Below are 20214 nucleotides of genomic sequence, written 5' to 3'. Positions count from 1 at the left end.
ACCGCAGAGCCACGGTGTAGGGGTGGGTGTTGTTGTGTGGCTGCCTGCCTGCTCCTACCCTCCCTGGTCTCCACTGGGTCCTCAGAGGTTGGGTCTCAGCACAACATCACTATCAGAACCCCTGCTTGCATCCATGCAGCTAGGGGTTTGGCTTGGAGATTCTTAGTGCCCTGGCCCTATTCCCTGTGCCCTCTGCACCATGGCCATGGTCAGAAGGAGGCCAGATGCCTGGAAAAGACAGTCATGTGAGGCCCCTCACCACATGTTTGTGTGTTTGTGTGGGGATGTCCACATTTGACAGTTAAAGAAAAGAACAGATCTGTGGAGCATAAGAACAAAGCAAAAACTGAAGGAACAAAACAGCAGCGGACTCACAGAACCCAAGAATGGACTAACAGTTGCCAAAGGAAAAGGGACTGGGGAGGGTGGGTGGGAAGGGAGGGAGAAGGGGACTAAGGGGCATTACGATTCGCATACATCATGTAGGGGGGACACGGGGAAGGCAGTATAGCCCAGAGAAGGCAAGTGGTGACTCTATAGCATCTCACTACGCTGATGGACAGTGACTGTAATGGGGTATGTGGTGGGGCCTTGATAATGGGGGGAAGCTAGTAACCACAATGTTGCTCGTGTGATTGTATATTAGTGATACCAAAATTTAAAAAATTGAAAAAAAAGAAACCAGCAGAGAAGTTAAGTAACTTTGCAGAGGCCACACAACCAGAAAATACTGAGTCAGGATTTAAAACCAAGTCGTTAGCTCCTTGGTCCCACAATGCCTTTCCACAGTTGCCCTCAGACACACCCACACCCAGACTCACCAACACCTAGATCCATGATTAAAGTTCTTCTTCCTTGCAACCCAGGGAAGGAAGGCAAGTGGCCAAACTTCTGTTACAAACAAGTCTTTATTAAAGATGAGGAGGGAGCAGGAAAGGTGGGGCAGTTTCTCCTCTGCCCAGTACCTTTGGCTGCCCGAGGAGGGGGAACCCTCTCTGCTCCACCCATGTCCTCTATAATGGCACATAAGCATGAGGCTGAGGCATGGGGAATGGTGTGGAGAACAGGGGTGGTTTCCAGGAAAAACAGGCCCCTTCCCACAGCCCTAATAACTAACAGAAGGGTTTACAGTGACCCAGGCTCAGGCAAGGGGAAGCACAGCACCATGAAGCCCAAAAACCTCTGAACTGGGGTAGCCCTGCGTAAGTAGGGAGTTAGGAGGGACTCAGTGAGAGGTTGCACATGGAGGCGGGGCTGAGATAGGAATAGGTGCGCCAAGGACCCTGCCGCGGGGGAGCCTGCCCCCACCCTCCTGCTGAGCATTCTCATTCTGAGAAGACCCAGTGACAAAGGATGACCCCACCTCCCTCCTCTCCTTGGCACGCGCTATGACATTGGCGTCCCCCATTGACTGGAATCATACCCACCCACCTTAGAAATTCTGAAAACCAAGGACTCCTACTGGTTGTTCTGACGCTGAACACTGCCTGGAGTTGCCCTCTGCCTGAGATTCTAAGAATTGACGGGGGAGTTTCCCATTGGCTGAAGTAAAGTCCTTTTGGTTAGAATTCTGAGAACTGGGGGTCCCCACTGGCTGGCAGTGGCCAATAGGGTCAGGTTTTGGCTCTTAAAGGAGCCACCCTAGAGGCCCACCTCCTAGTTATGCCCCTTGGATGGTCCCAGAGGACAAGAGAGGCGGAGGGTCCCCCTAATGTCCTCCCAGCCAGGCTGATATCTGGGCCTGGCTGGTTTGGGGACAGGGGGCTTTGGCACTCACACGGCACACGCACACACACGCGTGGCAGGGGAGAAATGGGGAGCGGGTAGGTTCTGGGTGGGTGGTGGGGCCTCACAGCAGGTGGTCACGGCTGGCAAATAGGTAAGGGCTGAAGTTGTCCCGGTGAAAAGGGGAGGGGTAGAGTCCGCTCAGGGTGTACAGGTCCCGCAGTAGAGGTGTGGGCAGCAGCAGCTTCCGACCACGTCCGCCTCCCCCACCTGGCCCCCCAGGCCCCGGGGAGGAGGGTGAGGGGCCCTGGCTGGGAGCTGGTGCACGCAGAGGCAGGGGCAGGGGCAGCGGTGTCGGCTCAGACCTCAACCGAGGGCGCGGCACACGGGGCGACGAACACATGGCTGGAGCCCTGGAGGACACGCAGCTGGGGATCAGGTGGCCACGGCGGGTGCAGTTCTGTGGCTCTGAGGGTCAGGGAGCAGAGATCGGGGCATCAGAAAGCTTGGGAAGGGACCACGAGAACATAGGGGAGACCTCTGCGGCAGTGACTGCCATCTGGAAGTCCCCCCCGGTTACCCCCCACTCCCTCGACACTCACTGGGTGGGGTGAGCCGTGCCGGTGTCCAATGCGGCCTGCAGGCCTAAGGTTTTTGAGACAAACAGGCAGAGGGAAGGGGCTAGCGGCCCCCCAGGCCCTGCCGGCCACAACCACGAGGGGGCGCATTGGGCAGAAAGCCCAATGGAAACACCAACCAGGATTCTCAGGATTAATCATGTCCCCTTGGGAGGGAGAGAGGAGACGGGCACTTGTTTCTGGGACTGTCCCCCAGGACCTAGGCCCGCAGAGATGAGCCATTGCCCACCCCCCATGGCCCTGAGATCCCCATCTCTTGCCTAACTTCCTGCCTCCCTGGTCCCCCTCCAGCTACCACCCTCTCCAGCGGGGAGCGGCCCCCAGCCCCCCTTACCTGGGCCACACTTAACTTCTCGAGGGGGCTCTCCATGGTGGGGGCTTGGCCCAAGTCCTCCCAGGGGGAGAGCCTTCGGCCAGAAGGCAGCCGGCTCTGGAAGTTGTGCACGACACAGGTGACCTGGGGCAGAGGGAGGGCAGTTTGCATGTTGAGGCCAGAGGCCAATAAGTAGGAGTTGTATAAATACCATCCCCATTTTTCAGATAAGGAAACTGAGGCTCAGGTTTCAAAAAGCAGCTAACATTTTTATGGCGCTTCCTATATGGCACCACTGTTCTTTCCATTTTACCAAGAGGTAGGTACTGTTACTTAGTCCAAAGGGTGGGAAGAAGGTGAAGGCAAGTAAGGCCAAGTTGTGCAAGAGCAGAATCGGATACTGTCTGCATTTAAAACTTCAGTATTTTTGGACACGGTGTTGTCTGCATTAATTTTGATTTTTAAAACGTTTTCATTACTATACTATTTATCTTGATTACTGAGTGGGTTTGTGCCTCCTTCAATTTTGTGCTCATAGCGAGTGCTTCACTTGCTTGGCCCTCTTCCTATCATCCCGTTTCACAGATGAAAACCTCCAGGCAGCGTAAGGTTAAGAGACTCGCCCCAGGTCCATACTCTCCACCATCACACAGGCCTGCCTCTTGGGTCATGGAGCTGATGGAGGGTCTGCCATACAGGGACAGATGGGAAGGTGGCTCACCAGAAAGGTGGCGATGGCTGCTCCGGTAAGGAAGCCAGCCAGAATGTCTGAACAGTGGTTGCGGTACTCAGCCACGCGGACCACGACCACCAGGAAGGCAGGGCACAGCAGGGGCAGGCAGAGCAAGGATTTGACCAGGCGGGAGCCCTTCACACAGAACACGAGTGTCACGTACATCTGTGAGAGCCAGACCGGTCAGGGCACATGGGGCGGTGCAGCTGCCAAACCCGAGTGGACACTGCGTTCAGGGTTAGGGGGAGGGGCCGGATCCCCCGAATGACGCTGGAGCGGGACGCTGAGGCCAGGGTCTCCAGAAAAAGGAGCCAGGGGAACAGGAGTTTGGGGGATGGAGTCACGGACTCCCAGTGGGTCCTTCCAGGGACGGGGATGTGCACAGAGCACCAAAGAGCAGTGGACATTTCTGGGGCCTGGTCTCCCCAGGATCAGTCACACACCCAGAAAGATACTTGCTTGGGGTGGAGTTTCAGAACTAGAGGGTGGAATTGGGGTTCAAGGGGTAGGTTCAAGAGCTCATGATCAAGTAGGATTTATTCCAGGGATGCAAGGATGGTACACTATTAGAAAATCCATGAACAACATCCACCACATCAGTAAAACGGAGGACAAAAAAAAAATGATCACGTCCAAAGATGCTGAAAAAACATTCGACAATACTCCACATCAATTCATGATAAAAACTTTCAAGAAAATGTGTATACAGGGAAAGTACCTCAACATAATAAAGGCCGTATATGACAAGCCCACAGCCAATATCATACTTAACAGCGAGAAGCTGAAAAGTTTTCCTCTGACATCGGGAACAGGACAGGGATGCCCACTCACCCCACTGCTATTCAAGATACCACTGGAGGTCCTAGGCATGGCAATCAGACGAAACAAAAAAATACAAGGCATCCAGACTGGTAAAGAACAAGTCAAACTGTCACTATCTGCCAATGACATGATATTTATCGTACATAAAAAAAAACCCTAAACACTTCACTCCAAAACTACTAGAACTGATATCCGAATTCAGCAGAGTTGCAGGATGCACAATTAATACACAGAAACCTGTTGCTTTCCTAGCCACTAACGATGAACTAGCAGAAAGAGAAATCAGGAAAACAATTCCATTCACAATTGCATCAACAAGAATAAAATACCTACGAATAAACCTAACCAAGGAACTGAAAGACCTACCATACCCTGAAAACTACAAGACACTCTTAACAGATACTAAAGAGGACACAAACAAATGGAAACTCATCCCATGCTCCTGCCTAGGAGGAATTAATATTATCAAAATGGGCATCCTGCCTAAAGCAATCTACAGATTCAATGCAATCAGCCTCAAATTACCAACAGCATTCTTCAACGAACCGGACACTTTTTTATGAGATAACAAGTACAGCATTTCGTCAGGAGTAAGAGCGAAGCGTAGATCTCCTACCTTGCGGTGATGAGCAACGGGGTCCGGGGCACAGCCAAAGTCAGAGACACACATCGAGCGAGTAAAGGACGTAAAGAGCACCCTTGCCTCACCCAGAGGCTGGGGCGGCCTGAAGAAGCAGGCTGGAAGTCAAGCAGACAGAAAGAGAGACACTCCTCATGGATACCCAGTCGGGCTGTCGGGGTCTGATTCCAGACACGCGGGCCTTTGAGGAGCCGCAGAAGCGCAGCCTCAGCCTAGACTCTCGCAGGTGCCCACGGCCTTCCTCAGTCCCTAGCATCAAGGAGATGCCTCTGAAGGGGAATCCTGGCCTCCACTCAGGTGACTTTCCCGGCTCCCAAGGGAGACGGGGGATCCACTGAGGGAGACGCAGGAGAACCTGTCGCTCGAGACTTTGAGATCGGCAGCCGGGCTAGTCCCATTTAAGTGGCTGACGAGCGCCCGATGTTGTTTGCCATAGACGGCTTCCTTCTATAAGGACAGTGAAGGAAAAGGCAGGCTCGGATGCCTATACTCACCTCCGAAGTTATCCCGCACGAGCCTACAAAAGTGATGCAGCTTCTCACACCAGAAGGGTATGAAACTAGAAATAAATAGTGCAAGTAAAATGAGAAAGCCTACCACCGCGTGGAGTCTTAACAACATGCTCCTGAATAACCAACGGATCAATGACCGAATAAAAACAGAGATCAAGCAATATAAGGAGACAAATGGCAGCAAGAACTGAACAATACAAAATCCGTGGGACACAGACAAGGCTGTGCTAAGAGGGAAGTATACTGCAATACAGGCCTACCTCAGGAGAGAAGAACAATCCCCTATGAGCAGTCTAAATTGAAAACTATTATAACAAGAAAAAGAAGAACAAATGGGGCCCATATTCAGCAGGAGGAGGAACATAATAAAGATTGAAGCAGAAATAAATAAAACTGAGAAGAATGAAACAACACAAAGAATCGATGAAAGCAGGAACTGATTCTTGGAGAAAATAAACAAAATGGATAAACCCCTAGTCAGACTCATCAAGAAAAAATGAGAGCCTGCACACATAAATTGAATCAGAAATGAGAAAGAAAAAATCACTACAGAAAAAACAGAAATACAAAGAATTATGAGAGAATGCCATGAAAAATCATATGCTAACACACTGGATATCCTACAAGAAATGGACAACTTTCTAGGAAAATGCGACCCTCCAAGGCTAACCCAGAAAGAAAAGAAAACTGAACAGATCAATTACTAGGAACAAAATTGAACTGGCAATCAAAAAACTACCTAAGAGCAAAACACCAGAACCAGACGGCTGCACCGCTGACCTTAATCAAACATGTAGTGAAGATCTAATAGTCATCCTCCTTAAACTTTTCCAAAAAGTAGAAGAGGAAATACTTCCAAACTCATTCTATGAGACCAGCATCACCTTAATACCAAAACCAGGCAAAGACATCACAGAAAAGGAAAATTACAGACCAATATCGCTGAGGAAATTTCATGCAAAAATACTCAACAATCCACTTCTAGGAATTTACCCTAAGAATGCAGCAGCCCAGTTTGAAAAAGACAGATATCCTCCTATGTTTATCGCAGCACTGTTCACAACAGCCAAGAAATGGAAGCAACCTAAGTGTCCGCCATCAGTAGATGAATGGCTATAGAAGATGTGGTACATATACACAATGGAATATTATTCAGCCATAAGAAGAAAACAAATCCTACCATCTGCAACAACATGGATGGAGCTAGAGTTTATTATGCTCAGGGATAGAAGCCGGTCAGAGAGAGACAAGCACCAAATGATTTCACTCATATGTGGAGTATAAGAACAAAGGAAAATATGAAGGAACAAAACAGCAGTGGAATCACAGAACCCGAGAATGGACTAACAGGTACCAAAGGGAAAGGGACTAGGGAGGATGGATGGGTAGGGATGGGTAAGGGGGGCAAAGAAGAAGGGGGATATTAAGATTAGCATGTGTTGGGGGGTGGGAGAAATGGGAAGGCTGTACAACACAGAGAAGACAAGTAGTGATTCTACAACATTTTCCTGTGGTGATGGACAGTGTCTGTAAAGGGGTTTATACAGGGCACCTGGTATAGGGGAGAGCCTAGTAAACATAATATTCGTCATGTAAGTGTAGACTAATGATAACAAACAAACAAACAAAAAAGCAGTTCCTGTGTGGTGACCTCCAATGAGTTCTACACAATGGTACAAAGGGCATATAAAAGTGTAGGCAAAGGGTCTGTTTGTGTTAATACAGAGGATCAAAGCCTAATTTGGCTACCCAGACAATGAACTAAGATACGATATGAAAAAGAACTTCCAACATCAGCACTCTCGGGAAGACTCATACCAGAAGATGATCATCAAAAAACCTCAACAAAGATCCAGGCGATGCTGCAGTTGTAGCTGCACTCATCCCACCAGTTCCTGGACTTGCCATGGGAATGAAGAAGGAGATATCTAAGCTGGCCTGTGCAAACAGTAAAACAACAAATTTGACTGGATCTATACTGTTGGAACTCAACCAAGAATTCGGAGAAGTGCAAATTGTAGCGCTACAAAATCTTACAACTACAGAATATGTACTGTTAAAAGAACCTATGGGATGTGAACAGTCCCCAGGAATGGGTTGTTTTAATTTGTCGGATTTCTCTCAGACTGTTCAAGTTCAGTTGGATAATATCCACCATATCATAGATAAGTTTTCACAAATGCCTAAGGTGCCTAACTGGTTTTCTTGTTTTCACTGGAGATGGCTGGTAATTATAGGTCTGCTTTGGTTATGTAACTGTACTCCAATTATGTTAATGAGTGTGTGCAATTTAATTAGTAGTTTAAAACCTATACATGCTGAAGTTACTCTACAAGAAGATATGTGAAAGAAATAATCAATCTTCCCACGATTTCTTCCGCCTGCTACTTCTATAGCTTTTCTTCTTCCTTCCTAATTACAACCCTTAAATAGAATTCGTGCCTCATATCGAATTTACCGAGTATCATAATTCCTCCAAGTGGTAAAGATACCTCAAAACAAATGCTGGGCATAGAAGAAACAGGGCATAAATATGCAAAAAAGTAAAAAGCTAACCTTTTCAAACAATAAGACTTCTCTCTCACTTACCAACTTTACATTTCCCTGTATGGCCCCGGAAGATGACTGGTTAGCCAGAGACGGGTAAGATTCCTCAAGGGAGGAACAACCTAAGACAGGCACAGTCACAGGGGTGCCATCAGGTGAGAAATTGGGGATCAACAGAGGTGAGGCTTAGAACCTCACCACCCCTGCTCTGAGAGAAATCTTCTGCATCCGTGGATGTTTTATTGCCCATGTCTAGCTTGGATCAACCCATAGTCTACAGGCACACACCTGATCATCTACATTTGCTCTCTTACAACACTAAACTATGTTGTCTACCTTTATCTTGCATCATCCTACCACCTCAGCATTTTATTAAAAATAATAATAATAAAGAGAAAAATTTGGAATCCACATATAAATCAAGTAAAAAAATCAAACAAATATTCATATTTGGACTGATTGTTTATAGTTCATAATGCATGAGCAAAACTGAAAGTTTCTGTGATGACTGCCCTTGTACTGTTCACCGTGTACCTTATTCACAATGTAAGAATTTGTTCTCCATGTAAGAACTTGTTCAAAATGCTTCAGAAGATTGGAAAATTAGGCTTGGGGTGGATTAATGATGGTGCATTCAGCATTGACTCCCCTACATAGAATTTTATTGTTGTTATGAACCATTTGATCAATAAATATGAGAGATGCCCTCTAAAAAAAAAAAGTACAGACTTCCAATTGTACAATAAATAAGTAACCGGGATGTAATGTATAGCATAAGGAATATAGTCAAAATATTGTAACAACTTTGTACGGTGATAGCTGGTAGCTAGAATTATCATGTATATAAATGTTGAATCACTGTGTTGTACTCCTGAAACTAATGTAATACTGTGTGTCAACTACACTTCAATAAAAAATAATAATCTACAAAAAAAAAAAAAGTACAGCATTTCGTTAGGAATAAGAGCAAAGCATAGATTTCCTACCCTGCGGTGCTGAGCAATGGGGTCCGGGGCACTGACGAACTTAGAAGCACACATCGAGTGAGGAAAGGATGTAAAGAGCACCCTTGCCTAACCCAGAGGCTGGGGCGGCCTGGAGAAGCAGGCTGGAAGTCAGGCAGACAGAAAGAGAGACACTCCTCATGGATACCCAGTCGGGCTGTCGGGGTCTGATTCCAGACACGCGGACCTTTGAGAAGCCGCTGAAGTGCACCCTCAGCCTAGACTCTCGCAGGTGCCCACGGCCTTCCTCAGTCCCTGGCGTCCAAGGAGATGCCTCTGAAGGGGAATCCTGGCCTCCACTCAGGTGACTTTCTCGGCTCCCAAGGGAGATGGGGATCCACTGAGGGAGATGCAGGGGAACCTGTCACTCGAGACTTTGAGATCGGCAGCTGGGCTAGTCCCATTTAAGTAACTGACGAGTGCCCGATGTTGTGTGCCATAGACAGCTTCCTTCTAGAAGGACAGAAAAGAAAGAAAAAGCAGGCTCAGATGCCTATACTCACTTCCGAAGTTATCCCGGAGTAGCCCACAAAAATGATGCAGCTTCTCACACCACGAGGGTTTGAAATTAGAAATAAATTATGCAAATAAAATGAAAAGGCCTACCACAGCATGGAGTCTTAAAAATATGCAAATAAATAATCAATGGATCAATGATCGAATAAAAACAGAGATCCAGTAATATATGGAGACAAATGACAGCAATAACTGAATAACGCAAAATCCGTAGGACACAGACAAGGTGGTGCTAAGAGGGAAGTATACTGCAATACAGGCCTCCCTCAGGAGAGAACCACAATCCCATATGCATAGTCTAAACTGAAAACTATCACAAGAAAAAGAAGAACAAATGGGGGCCCATAGTCTGCAAGAGGAGGAACACAATAAAGATTGAAGTAGAAATAAATAAAACCTAGAAGAATGAAACAAGACAAAGAATCGATGAACGCAGGAGCTGATTCCTGGAGAAAATAAATGAAATGGATAAACCCCTCAGCAGACTAGTCAAGAAAAAACAAGAGCCTGCACACATGAACAGAATCAGAAATGAGAAAGGAAAAACCACTACAGTAACCACAGAAATACAAAGAATTATGAAAGAATGCCATGAAAAATTATATGCCAATACACTGGATAACCTACAAGAAATGGAAAACTTTCTAGAAAAATGCAACCCTCCAAGGCTAACCCAGAAAAACAGAATATCTGAACACATCAATTACAAGGAGTAAAATTGAACTGGTAATCAAAAAACTACCTAAGAACAAAACACCAGAACCAGACGGCTGCACTGCTGACTTTAATCAAACATGTAGTGAATATATAATAGTCATCCTCCTTAAACTTTCCCAAAAAGTAGAAGAAGAAATACTTCCAAACTCATTCTATGAGGCCACCATCACCTTAATACTAAAACCAGGGAAAGACACCACAGAAAAAGAATATTACAGACCAATATCACTGAGAAGAATATATGAAAATATACTCAACAATCCACTTCTAGGAATTTACCCTAAGAATGCAGCAGCCCTCTTTGAAAAAGACAGATGCACCCCTATGTTTATCGTAGCACAATTTACAATAGCCAAGAAATGGAAGCAACCTAAGTGTCCATCAGTAGACAAATGGCTAAAGAAGATGTGGTACATATACACAATGGGATATTATTCAGCCATAAGAAGAAAACAATTCCTACCATTTGCAACAGCATGGATGGAGCTAGAGGGTATTATGCTCAGGGAAATAAGCCAGTCAGAGAGAGACAAGCACCAAATGATTTCACTCATTCATATGTGGAGTGTAAGAACAAAGAAAAACTGAAGGAACAAAAAAGCAGCAGAATCACAGAACCCAAGAATGGACAAACAGTTATCAAAGGAAAATGGACAGGAGAGGATGGGAGGGAAGGGAGGGATGAGGGGGAAAAAGAAAGGGGGCATTACCGTTAGCATGGATAATGTGGGGGGGGCATGGGAAGTGCTGTGCAACACAGAGAAGACAAGTAGTGATTCTACAACAACGGACTATGCTAATGAACAGTGATTGTAATGGGGTTTGTGGGGGGGACTTCGTGTAGGGGGGAGCCTAGTAAACATAATGTTCTTCACGTAATTGTAGATTAATGATAACAAAATAAAAATGAATAAAGGAAGGAAGGACGGAAGGAGGGAAGGAAGGAAGGAAGGAAGGAAGGCAGGATGGAGGGAGGGAGGGAGGGGGTAGGGGTTAATACCATTACCTTTGTGGTAAGATAGAGCTAAATTTAACATAGTGCTCTACTTACTGTTATAAGGCCACAGATTAACTGTTGAATAGCCTTAGTTTCCTCATTTCTAAAATAGGGAAGGATAACAGAGCCAACCTCATTGTATGTAATTTATCATGATTAGCACAATTCCCATTGCACAGCAAATACACAATAAGTATTAGCATCTATCTATTATACATTCTTCCTATCAAACATGAACTCATGAAGGTAAGTTTTTGATGGAGATTATAGGACCAACCTTAGATATGCTGGTGAAGACCAGACTCTATTCAGTACCCTGGAGATGTTACTTTTGCAAAGGGAATGTGCTAGAAAAATTGCTTTTCTTCTTTAGTTTTTCCAGTCAGCTCACACCATACACTTCTTGTTACTGAGAACCACCAGTAGGGAAGCTCACTGTAATTAAAAGATTGATCTTCTGGAAACAACGTTTAATAACAGGCACAAAAAAGTGTGTAATTCGGCATTTTCAAACACTGTCCTCAAGTTAATTTCACCGGAGCTGTTTGTGAACTATCTAGGAAGTCTAGAATCAGTATGTACATGCTGAAGTCAATGGACCAGAGAGAAGAGGAGACAAACTCCAACTGGCCACTTCATTGAGATCAGGGGAGCCTTGTGAAAAAAAAAGCAGGTGAACACACATTTTATATGCTCCAGATGCTAACAGATTTGCAAAGGTAATTTTTTGTATTTTGTGTGTTCTCTAAAGGAAAAATCTACCTTTATGCATATATGTATATGTATGTGTGTGTGTGTGTGTGTGTGTGTGTGTGAGTGTGTGTGTGCGTGTGTGTAGCAGGTATAGTGGGAAAAACAGTTTGTATATTGAAAAGACAAAAAAGGAAAGTGGTTCTGAGGAAAAAAAATACTCAACAAAATATTAGCACACCAAACTCAAAAATACATTAAAAAGATCATCCATCATGAACAAGTAGGTCTTATTCCAGGGAAGCAAGGATGGTACAGTATTAGAAAATCCATCAACATCATCCAACACATCAACAAAAAGGAGGAGAAAAACCACATGATCACGCCCATAGGTGCTGAAAAAACATTCGACAATATTCAACATCCATGCATGATGAAAACTCTCAACAAAATGGGTATACAGGCCAAGTACCTCCACATAATAAAGGCCGTGTATGACAAGCCCACAGCCAACATCATACTTAACAGCGAGATGCTGAAAGGTTTTCCTCTGAGATGGGGAACAAGACAGGGATACCCACTCTCTCCACTCTTATTCAACATAGTTCAACAAGATAATGGGTGAATGTAGTAACCACATTGTTTTTTCATGTAAAACCTTCATAAGCGTGTATATCAATAGTACCTTAATAAAAAAAAAAAGAAAAGAAATAGCCTCCCTGAGGGCAGTGTGATCTAGATGTTATCCCTGGGGTTGGGGTCTTCCTGTGCGGGTGGGATGCCATCAGGGAGAGGACTGCCCCCACACTGCTCTTTCTTCCCAAAGCTCAGCTCTCATGCAGACCTCATGTGCCCCCCGAGCCACCCCGGCCCTCTAACTCTTACGCAGGGGTCCCTGACTTCTGCCAGGTTGCCCTCCATCCTCTGTTCTACCCCCATAAGGTGCTCAGGAATAGCGGGGCGCTCTAAGCCCCAGGCGGGCACACCTTGGCAGCACTGGGGAGGGCTGCTCAAACAGAACCTGGGCCTTTCTTCCTGACGCCTATAGGTGATGATCAGACACCAAAATCTATAAGCCCCAGGGTGTCTCCTCACGTCTGGAACACCAATGCATATGTAACCCAAGTAGATCCCAGGGCTGCAGGGCACCAGTCTAGCACTGTCCCATTTGATGAGACACAGCTGCCCCACACATTCCAGAAAATTCCTTTTCAGAAAACATTGAACTTGGTCTCTCAAAGCCCCTCCAAGAGGTGCACGTCTTCTGTTGGGGGCTTTCTCTGAGCCCAATTTCTCCACACTTCACACCTCAGAGTACCCCACAAAGCTCCCAGATCCCGAGTACTCCCCCATGGTGCCCTTCAGCTGTCCAGTTACTGGCTGAGTGGCATGACATCAATGACAAAAGGCTGGGAAAGATGAGCAGAGGCACTTGGTTCTGATTCTCCACATATGCTCCCCAAGGGCCCTCAGGATGTGTTCACCCTCCCAGGAGGGGAGGGATGGCTTGTTGGGGAGTTCCAGGATAAGCACAAACACCGCCGTGGGGGACTCCAGGATGGAGAGAGTCTCTAGGCCTTATGCTGCAGGTGGAGCCCCAGATTGGGGACTGGGGAAGTGGACCTGGGCCCTCCTGACAGCCTCAGGTGACCAGGTGACAGGAGGTAAAATCAGGACACGCAGGCCACCCTCCTTCCCCTGGCCCTGCATACAGCACCCTCAGAGCCATCTGCCTGCATGGTGGTCCCAGGGATGACCTCAGGCTCCCCAGCCACATAGGGAGGTAGGTTTGGGCAGGAGGAGGGCCAGCGGGCCCCAAGCAGGGCGGTGGCCCAGGTCAGACCTGTCATCCTGCACGGCCCACCCGCCTCAACCTGACACAGAAGAGCTTCTGGGCCCAGAAACAAAGCAGCAGCCCTGGGCCTGCTGGGTGGTCACTGGGCCAGTGGTCCATTCTGCCCCGGGTGTGTGCAGGTGCCCCGAGCATGCCAGGCTCTGGACTGCTGCTGGGATATCAGGCTAACACGGCTGCGTGGCCACCCTGACTGGGCTGCAGTGAACCTTCCCCACCTGGTGTGTGCTGGGGAGCTGGCAGGGCCCTCTGGCACCGGGTGCCCTGACCTGGGCCCAAGCACGGGGCTCTGGGGGCTCCCTGTCTTCTGACTCCTCAGAGAAGCTGATGCTGGTGTTCTTGTTCACCTAGTCAAAGAATGAACTTTGCAAACACTCAAGGTAAGAGAGCATGTGTGAGGCTTTTATTTAGAGATAAAGCAAAGGATAGAGCTCCTGGCTTGCCCCTGCCCAGAGGGGAGAAGATAGCCCCGGGGTGGTGCATTGTCTAGGGATTTATAGGCAGTTGAGAGACAAAGGGCCAGGGATGCAGACCTGTTAAATAGTCCCCAAATGCTTATCTTGGAAGAGACACGAAGTTTCTTATCAGTCTTCCAGATAATTTTGTAGAGTTAACACAGGAAATTTACTGCTTTGATTCTATCCCAGAATAGTAGCTTCTTGGTTTGGGAGCATATCAATCAAGACTGCCTGTCCTGCTCCCAAGGTGGGCTGAGTCATTGTCTGCTATGTTAAGAATCCTATTTTTTGACTTCTTGGGTTTTAAAATGCAATCTTATCTTTAAGATGGAATCTTTCCTGTTTTTACTATGCTGTTTGTGTCTGGGCTTGCTTGCCATTATTACTTGCCTAGGATGCAAATCGTTTGATTAGGGCTAGAGGAAGAAAAGCAGCATCTGGGTAAAGTTAAAGAAAATAAGCTGGGCCTTTTAGCAGGCTAAAGTAAATTTTACAATAGCTTCATTTAACTGACACAATGAAGACATGGGCTATGCTGCGGTCTTTTCTTATGTGGGGGATATTCAAACATTTCAGGCCACATTACTCCTGGCTTTTTAATTTTAATTAATCTCACAGAAGAATGTTTATGCCATTTTACAGAATTAATGTGACTCTGTGTGAATAAAATGAGTTCCTGTGGCCAGGATTCTCACCTGGCCCTGGCTGACCAGCTCACTGCACACCTGTGGGCAATACATGGCTGTTGACTCTATGTAAAGAGCTCTGCCCAGTGCTCTGGGCACGACACAGCGGCAGGGCTGCAAGGCTGCAGGAGAGCAGAGCAGAGGCTGGAGTGGTGGCAGCACCGAGGACAGAGGCCCAGAGGATGGCTGTGGGGACAAAGGGACCCAGAGGCAGAGACCGGCTTGCTGCATGCAGACTCGCTCTGAGTGAATAGGATTTTAGTGATTGACCTGCCACCTGGAAATATAGTTGGATATTACCCTTTCACCCCAAGGAACGTTTTGCTGTCAATTTCTTTGGTCACACTGAGTCCACAGTGAACTTGCCCAGGGCTGAAACCCACTGGCAGGACCTCTGACTTCACTTAATTGTTAAATATGGAGTTTCCCTAGGGTATTTTCTCCAGAGGCCCTCACCCTACTCTGTCTAAACCCAGGTCCCTGTCTCATAGCCACATCCCTCCCTGTCTACCACACCTAGTTTACCTTATAATACAGCTATCTAAGGTGATAGAGCTCTTTCTGGTGCATGTACTGTATCAATTCTTTTCATGAAGTTGGCGGGTGGGACGTCAAAGTTTCTGAATCATTTGGGCCTTGATCTCAACTCTGAAATAATCTGCATGTCACAATGGCACATCTTTGGGTAGCCTGCCCTTTGGCCCACAGTGGATTCAACATCTAAAGGAAGACCAGAATTTTCTTTGAAAACAATCTGAAGTCAATTATAATAATCATGAACTGATTTATATTTTTGTGGGAAAGCTTGAATTTTGTTCTAATCAGGCTTAGGAAAACTACTGCAGCTGCTCGGGAGAGGTTTTCAGTGAGTGCTCTAGCATTTTGACACAAATTAGGGTTTTGTTTCCTAAATCCTGTTCAGGATGATGGGGTGTCACTAGGTTTGGAATCACAGAGAAGTCAGGTCCAGATAGAGTGAAACGTGAAACCAAAGTCAAGAAAGGAAAGCAAGTTTTATCTGAAACAGAGTGGGCCTCTGACTTAGAGTCAGAAGGCCCTGACTGCCTATCGTGAGGCTTCTTTTATGGGATTTTTGGCAGGGCAAAGGAGTCCTTGATTGACATTCTTTGGCCTTGGGCGCTTGATCTGATTGGAGGACTGGAGACATGGGTTGCGCTGTCACATTTTTCATCTGGGAAATTTTTGTCATCTGGAGTGTGCCTTGCTCTGAGGTATCTTGTCTGGGGAGTGTCTGCCCCCTTATAGTCACTCTCAGTCCCTGTAGCTTCAGTCAGTCAGCTGTCTGAGTTAGCTCCGGCTCTGTCTGATTAACTCTCTGAGTTCTTGGTAGGCCCCACCCACTTTTCATCCTGCTCATGTCTCTCTTTCGGCCTAATAAGGATGTTTCCGTTGAGCCAGTTTCTCCAGTGTTTGGCCTGGGCCCCAACAAGCATGTGGTACTTGTAGACTAACTGATATAAACCTGAGATGCAGGTCGGTAAGTTGAATAACTGTATTAAACACTTCAGCAAACACATGGGGTCCTCGGTCACTTCAGGAGACTCTGTAACTGTGGCTTGCATTGCAGCCTTACTCCAGGAAACAGAAACTTGGGGTTTTTTTGGATCCTCAAGACACTTAACTTTTTATGAATTTCTTTTTTTTTCAGGACACTTAACTTTAAAGGGGCTGGTTCTGATAGGTAATCAGAATGTGGAAACTGAGGCTATATAGGGAGTTTAGGTGGTGCAGAAGGGAAAAAGAATAATGGCCCTAGAGGTGGGGCCTGGTCATAAGGCGGCGGCTGTGCATTTGGAGACAAAGGAAAACAGGGGAGGGAAAAAAGAGGCCTTGGAAGCCTCTTTGTCTTTTGTTAATTGTTGGTCTCAGTTAGTTGGGAAATTCTATTTTGCAAAAAGGCAATTTTAGATCCCGGATAACATTAGAAAGTTTCAAAATACCAATTAAAATAGGTGTCCCATTCCATTTTGACAATTTTTGAGCCATGGCTGTCCAATTTAGTTTTGAGAAGAGTAAGTCTGTGGAGATGAATAGTTTCCCACATTGGCCATTGGTGTTCTAAACTACTTTCAGTTATGTTGGCCCATTTATTTAGAAATGCAAATGAGGAAGGACCACAGTTTTTAAACATCTAACTTACTGGGATCACAGAAGGGCTGGGTGGGCCGGCAGCACCTTCAAAGTATCTTGATTTCTGGAATCCCATTTCCTGGAGGTTTTTCTCTAGAGCAAAAAGAAAAATTCCTAAACAGCACAGTTCCAGTAGGAATAGCCCAGCTCTAAAAGGAATCAGATCAAAGGTCAGCACAGTTCCAACAGGAACAGTCTGTTTCCAAAAAGTAGAACCAAAGGTCCAAATGAGTACTATCAGAAAGGACAAAGCCTTAAAACATATCCTGAATAAAGCCTGGAGAGCTCAAAACACAAAGAGTGGATCTCAAAATCCAGAAGTGTTACCCACAAATGCTAGGGTTGGCAAGAAAGCAGTGAGTTCAAAGGCTTTCTGGTTACCAGCACCTGTGTGCTCACCAGCCTCAGATTCATTGGGGGTTGGGTTGGGAGGGTTGGTTTCCTACTCTGGATCACACTCCTGATACCAAATAGTGTTGGCCTTGGAGATAAATGGTTATTTTACCAGCAAAAATGGGCTTATTTGGGATATCAGAGAATTGCAATTCACGGCCTGCAAGCTAAGGCCAGTCCAATAAGCAAAAGAGAGAAATGTTACTTTATGGAGAAGAAGAAGGAAGTTGGGAGGGTTTGTTCTGAATGAAATTCCATTGAAGGAAAGCAAGAGTTCAAGGTGATGACAATTTCTTATTGGTCGAGTTGCTGGGCTACACGATTTCTTGTAGGAGATGCAATGTATGTCTTTCCCTGTTGGGACCTGTAATTGATTATTCTTTCCATTTGACAGTTCTTCTGTTGGGATCTATAGTGGACAATTTTTTCTGTAATTTTGACATCAAGTGGTTGGCATAAGAGCACCCCCTTCTGGCCTGTTGACTCTATTTTAGTGGGGATTCCCTCTAATAATTTTTCAAGAACAAGATGCCCAGCCAACAGCCAGTACCAACTGCCACATAGGTGATTGTCCAGCCCAGCCATTGGCAGAATGTAACAGACAGAGCCAGCCAGGTGAGATCAGCAAATGGACCAAACACACAACCCATGCATAGGGAAAATGGAAGTTACCATGGCCAGGACCCTCACCTGATCCTAATCTGCCCAACCATTGTGTATGTGCTTGATGTAATACTTAGCCTCCTGCGCAGGCTTGGCAATGAGCCGTTGTTGCCTATGTCTTTACATAAAGAGCTCTGTCTCCTGCTGGGAGGAAGACAGACAGCAAGGAAGCAGGAGAGCAAGAGAGCAAGAAAGCAGAGGCAGCCGCTGGGGCAGAGGCTGAGCAGGATGCAGAGACAGAGACTTGCTACTTGCAGACTTCTGGGTGCAGATGTGATGCTAACACAACCTACCTCTGTGAGAATAAAACTTGGTATGAGCCCTTTTCCACCTGCTGTGTTCTGTTGTTGTTATTCGGTCTCAGGGAATCCAGAGTAAACTTGCCTGGACCTGAAACCCCCTTCAGCCTGGAGCTACACCATGGGATCCTGAGAAACAGTCACTCACTGCTGTATTGCAGCCATTCAGTTTGGGGTGACTTGTTACAAAGCAATAGACAACCAGAACACCAGGTCCTAGAGGCTTTTTCTGGGCATAGGAAAATGTGAGAAACTCTGAAAGAAACTTAGCATGGGCTTTAAACAACAAAAAAAGGAAACCACAAAATCCTCATCCTCAAGAGTTTGATTCATATTGTCAAGGTTTTGTGAATGTTTCCATTCCTAAAGCATCCCTGTTACATTCTGTCTAGAAACAAATTTCCTGGTCAGATATTCCAGTCTGGGAAAATCTGCCAAAACTGTGGGAAATCTCATACTGTGAATTCAAGACATTGAATTCACTAAGAGCAAAATGATCTCAACAATAGAGAACTTTTCTGTGATGGCTTCTGAGTTGCTGGGCTCCTGCTCTGGTTCCTGTGTCAGTCCCGGGGGAAGGAATTCTGAAACATCTGTGTGATTTGTGGGCTTCATGTTGTTGATGAATCTGGCTGGTATAAAAGAGGCAGGGAAAAGAAAAGAAAATCGTTCCTGGTCTAACCGCAGCAACACCAACTGGGAACTTGATAGAAATGAAAATTCTTGGTAATACTGAAGACTTCCTCTGGATAAACTCAGGGAGCAGGACCAGAAATGTGTGTTTTCACAAGCCCTCCAGATGAATTTGAAACATGTTAATGTTTGAGAATCAGTGGTTACCATAAAACAAACAACACCCTCCATATATATTGTGAATCCACATGAATATTCAGATCTGTCCCTCTGCTAATTTCTCCCTCCATCACCATCTCTCACACCATTTCTTTACTGTCTTCCTATTACTGGCCCAAATTTTTAGAGATCACCAACTCCATTTTCACATTGTGCCAAGTGCTGAGACTGACACCAAGAATCAGACATGGCATTTCCTTTAGAAATATCCCATGCCTTCAAACAAACAGAAGGACAAGAATAACATTATGAAATCTACATTCTAGAACAATGCTCTCCAGTATTTGGCATTCCTCAGATTCATCTGAAGAGCTGGTCACATTACAGACGCATTTTACATGCTCTCATCCCATTTACCCATGAGGACACTTGGGTAAGATGAGGCTAGGTCACGGACAGGAAGTACAGTTGGTGCCCAGCAAAGACTGGGCCTCAGTTTAGACCAGCTGTCTGCTGAGTTAACTCTGTTGAACAGTCTCTCTTAATGCCCCTGGTGACACAGAACCAGCATTTACAATTGCACAGATTTTGTAAATTCCTTTAACATTTTTATCATTTTAATTCTGAGCAAAGCCCAATATCTTTTCCCGTTCCTGCAAGGCATGTCTTCCTCTACCCATGAAGTAGCATGTAGCAGGTCGAGGCATCTATCCAAGTATACGCTCCGCTCCTGGCAAAGAGAAGAAATGCTTCCCATCAACCCGAAGCTCCTAAGACGCCCGGGTTGAAACGGTCCTCATCTGCCTTAGTGGTTCATTCTAAAGGAAGCAGACACTGTGTCGGTGAGATTCTCTGTCTCACCCTAAGAGGATGTCTTCCCCTAAGGTGATAGTGTCATATGGTTAAGAAAAACAGTTAAATCTGAGAAAGAATAAATTGTATTGTCATCTATGAAAATAACAACAATCTGTAGGTCCTCAGAAGACTGAGACAAGATAATGCAGAAATACATGCTATTTACAAGCCAGTTGACTGACCTACAGGATGGTCTCTGTGGAGCGGTGGT

At 46.0% G+C, this 20214-nt stretch overlaps 1 protein-coding gene across 1 annotated transcript; it reads right to left on the bottom strand.

The window, feature by feature from the left end:
* Positions 1–1200: 1200 nt before the first annotated feature.
* LOC130679947 (phospholipid phosphatase-related protein type 2-like) lies at positions 1201–4901 on the bottom strand. Its single transcript, XM_057489552.1, has 4 exons — positions 4848–4901; positions 3398–3574; positions 2698–2820; positions 1201–2193 (listed from the first exon to the last, which is right to left on the bottom strand). The coding sequence occupies exons 1-4, from the start codon at positions 4899–4901 to the stop codon at positions 2161–2163; spliced, it is 387 nt and encodes a 128-aa protein (XP_057345535.1). The 3' UTR covers positions 1201–2160.
* Between the last annotated feature and the right edge of the window lie 15313 nt (positions 4902–20214).

Source organism: Manis pentadactyla, chromosome 12, assembly GCF_030020395.1.
Source record: "Manis pentadactyla isolate mManPen7 chromosome 12, mManPen7.hap1, whole genome shotgun sequence".
NCBI classification, from domain to species: domain Eukaryota; kingdom Metazoa; phylum Chordata; class Mammalia; order Pholidota; family Manidae; genus Manis; species Manis pentadactyla.
The sequence above is the reverse complement of the archived record's forward strand: the minus strand, read 5'-3'. Positions and strand labels throughout refer to the sequence as shown.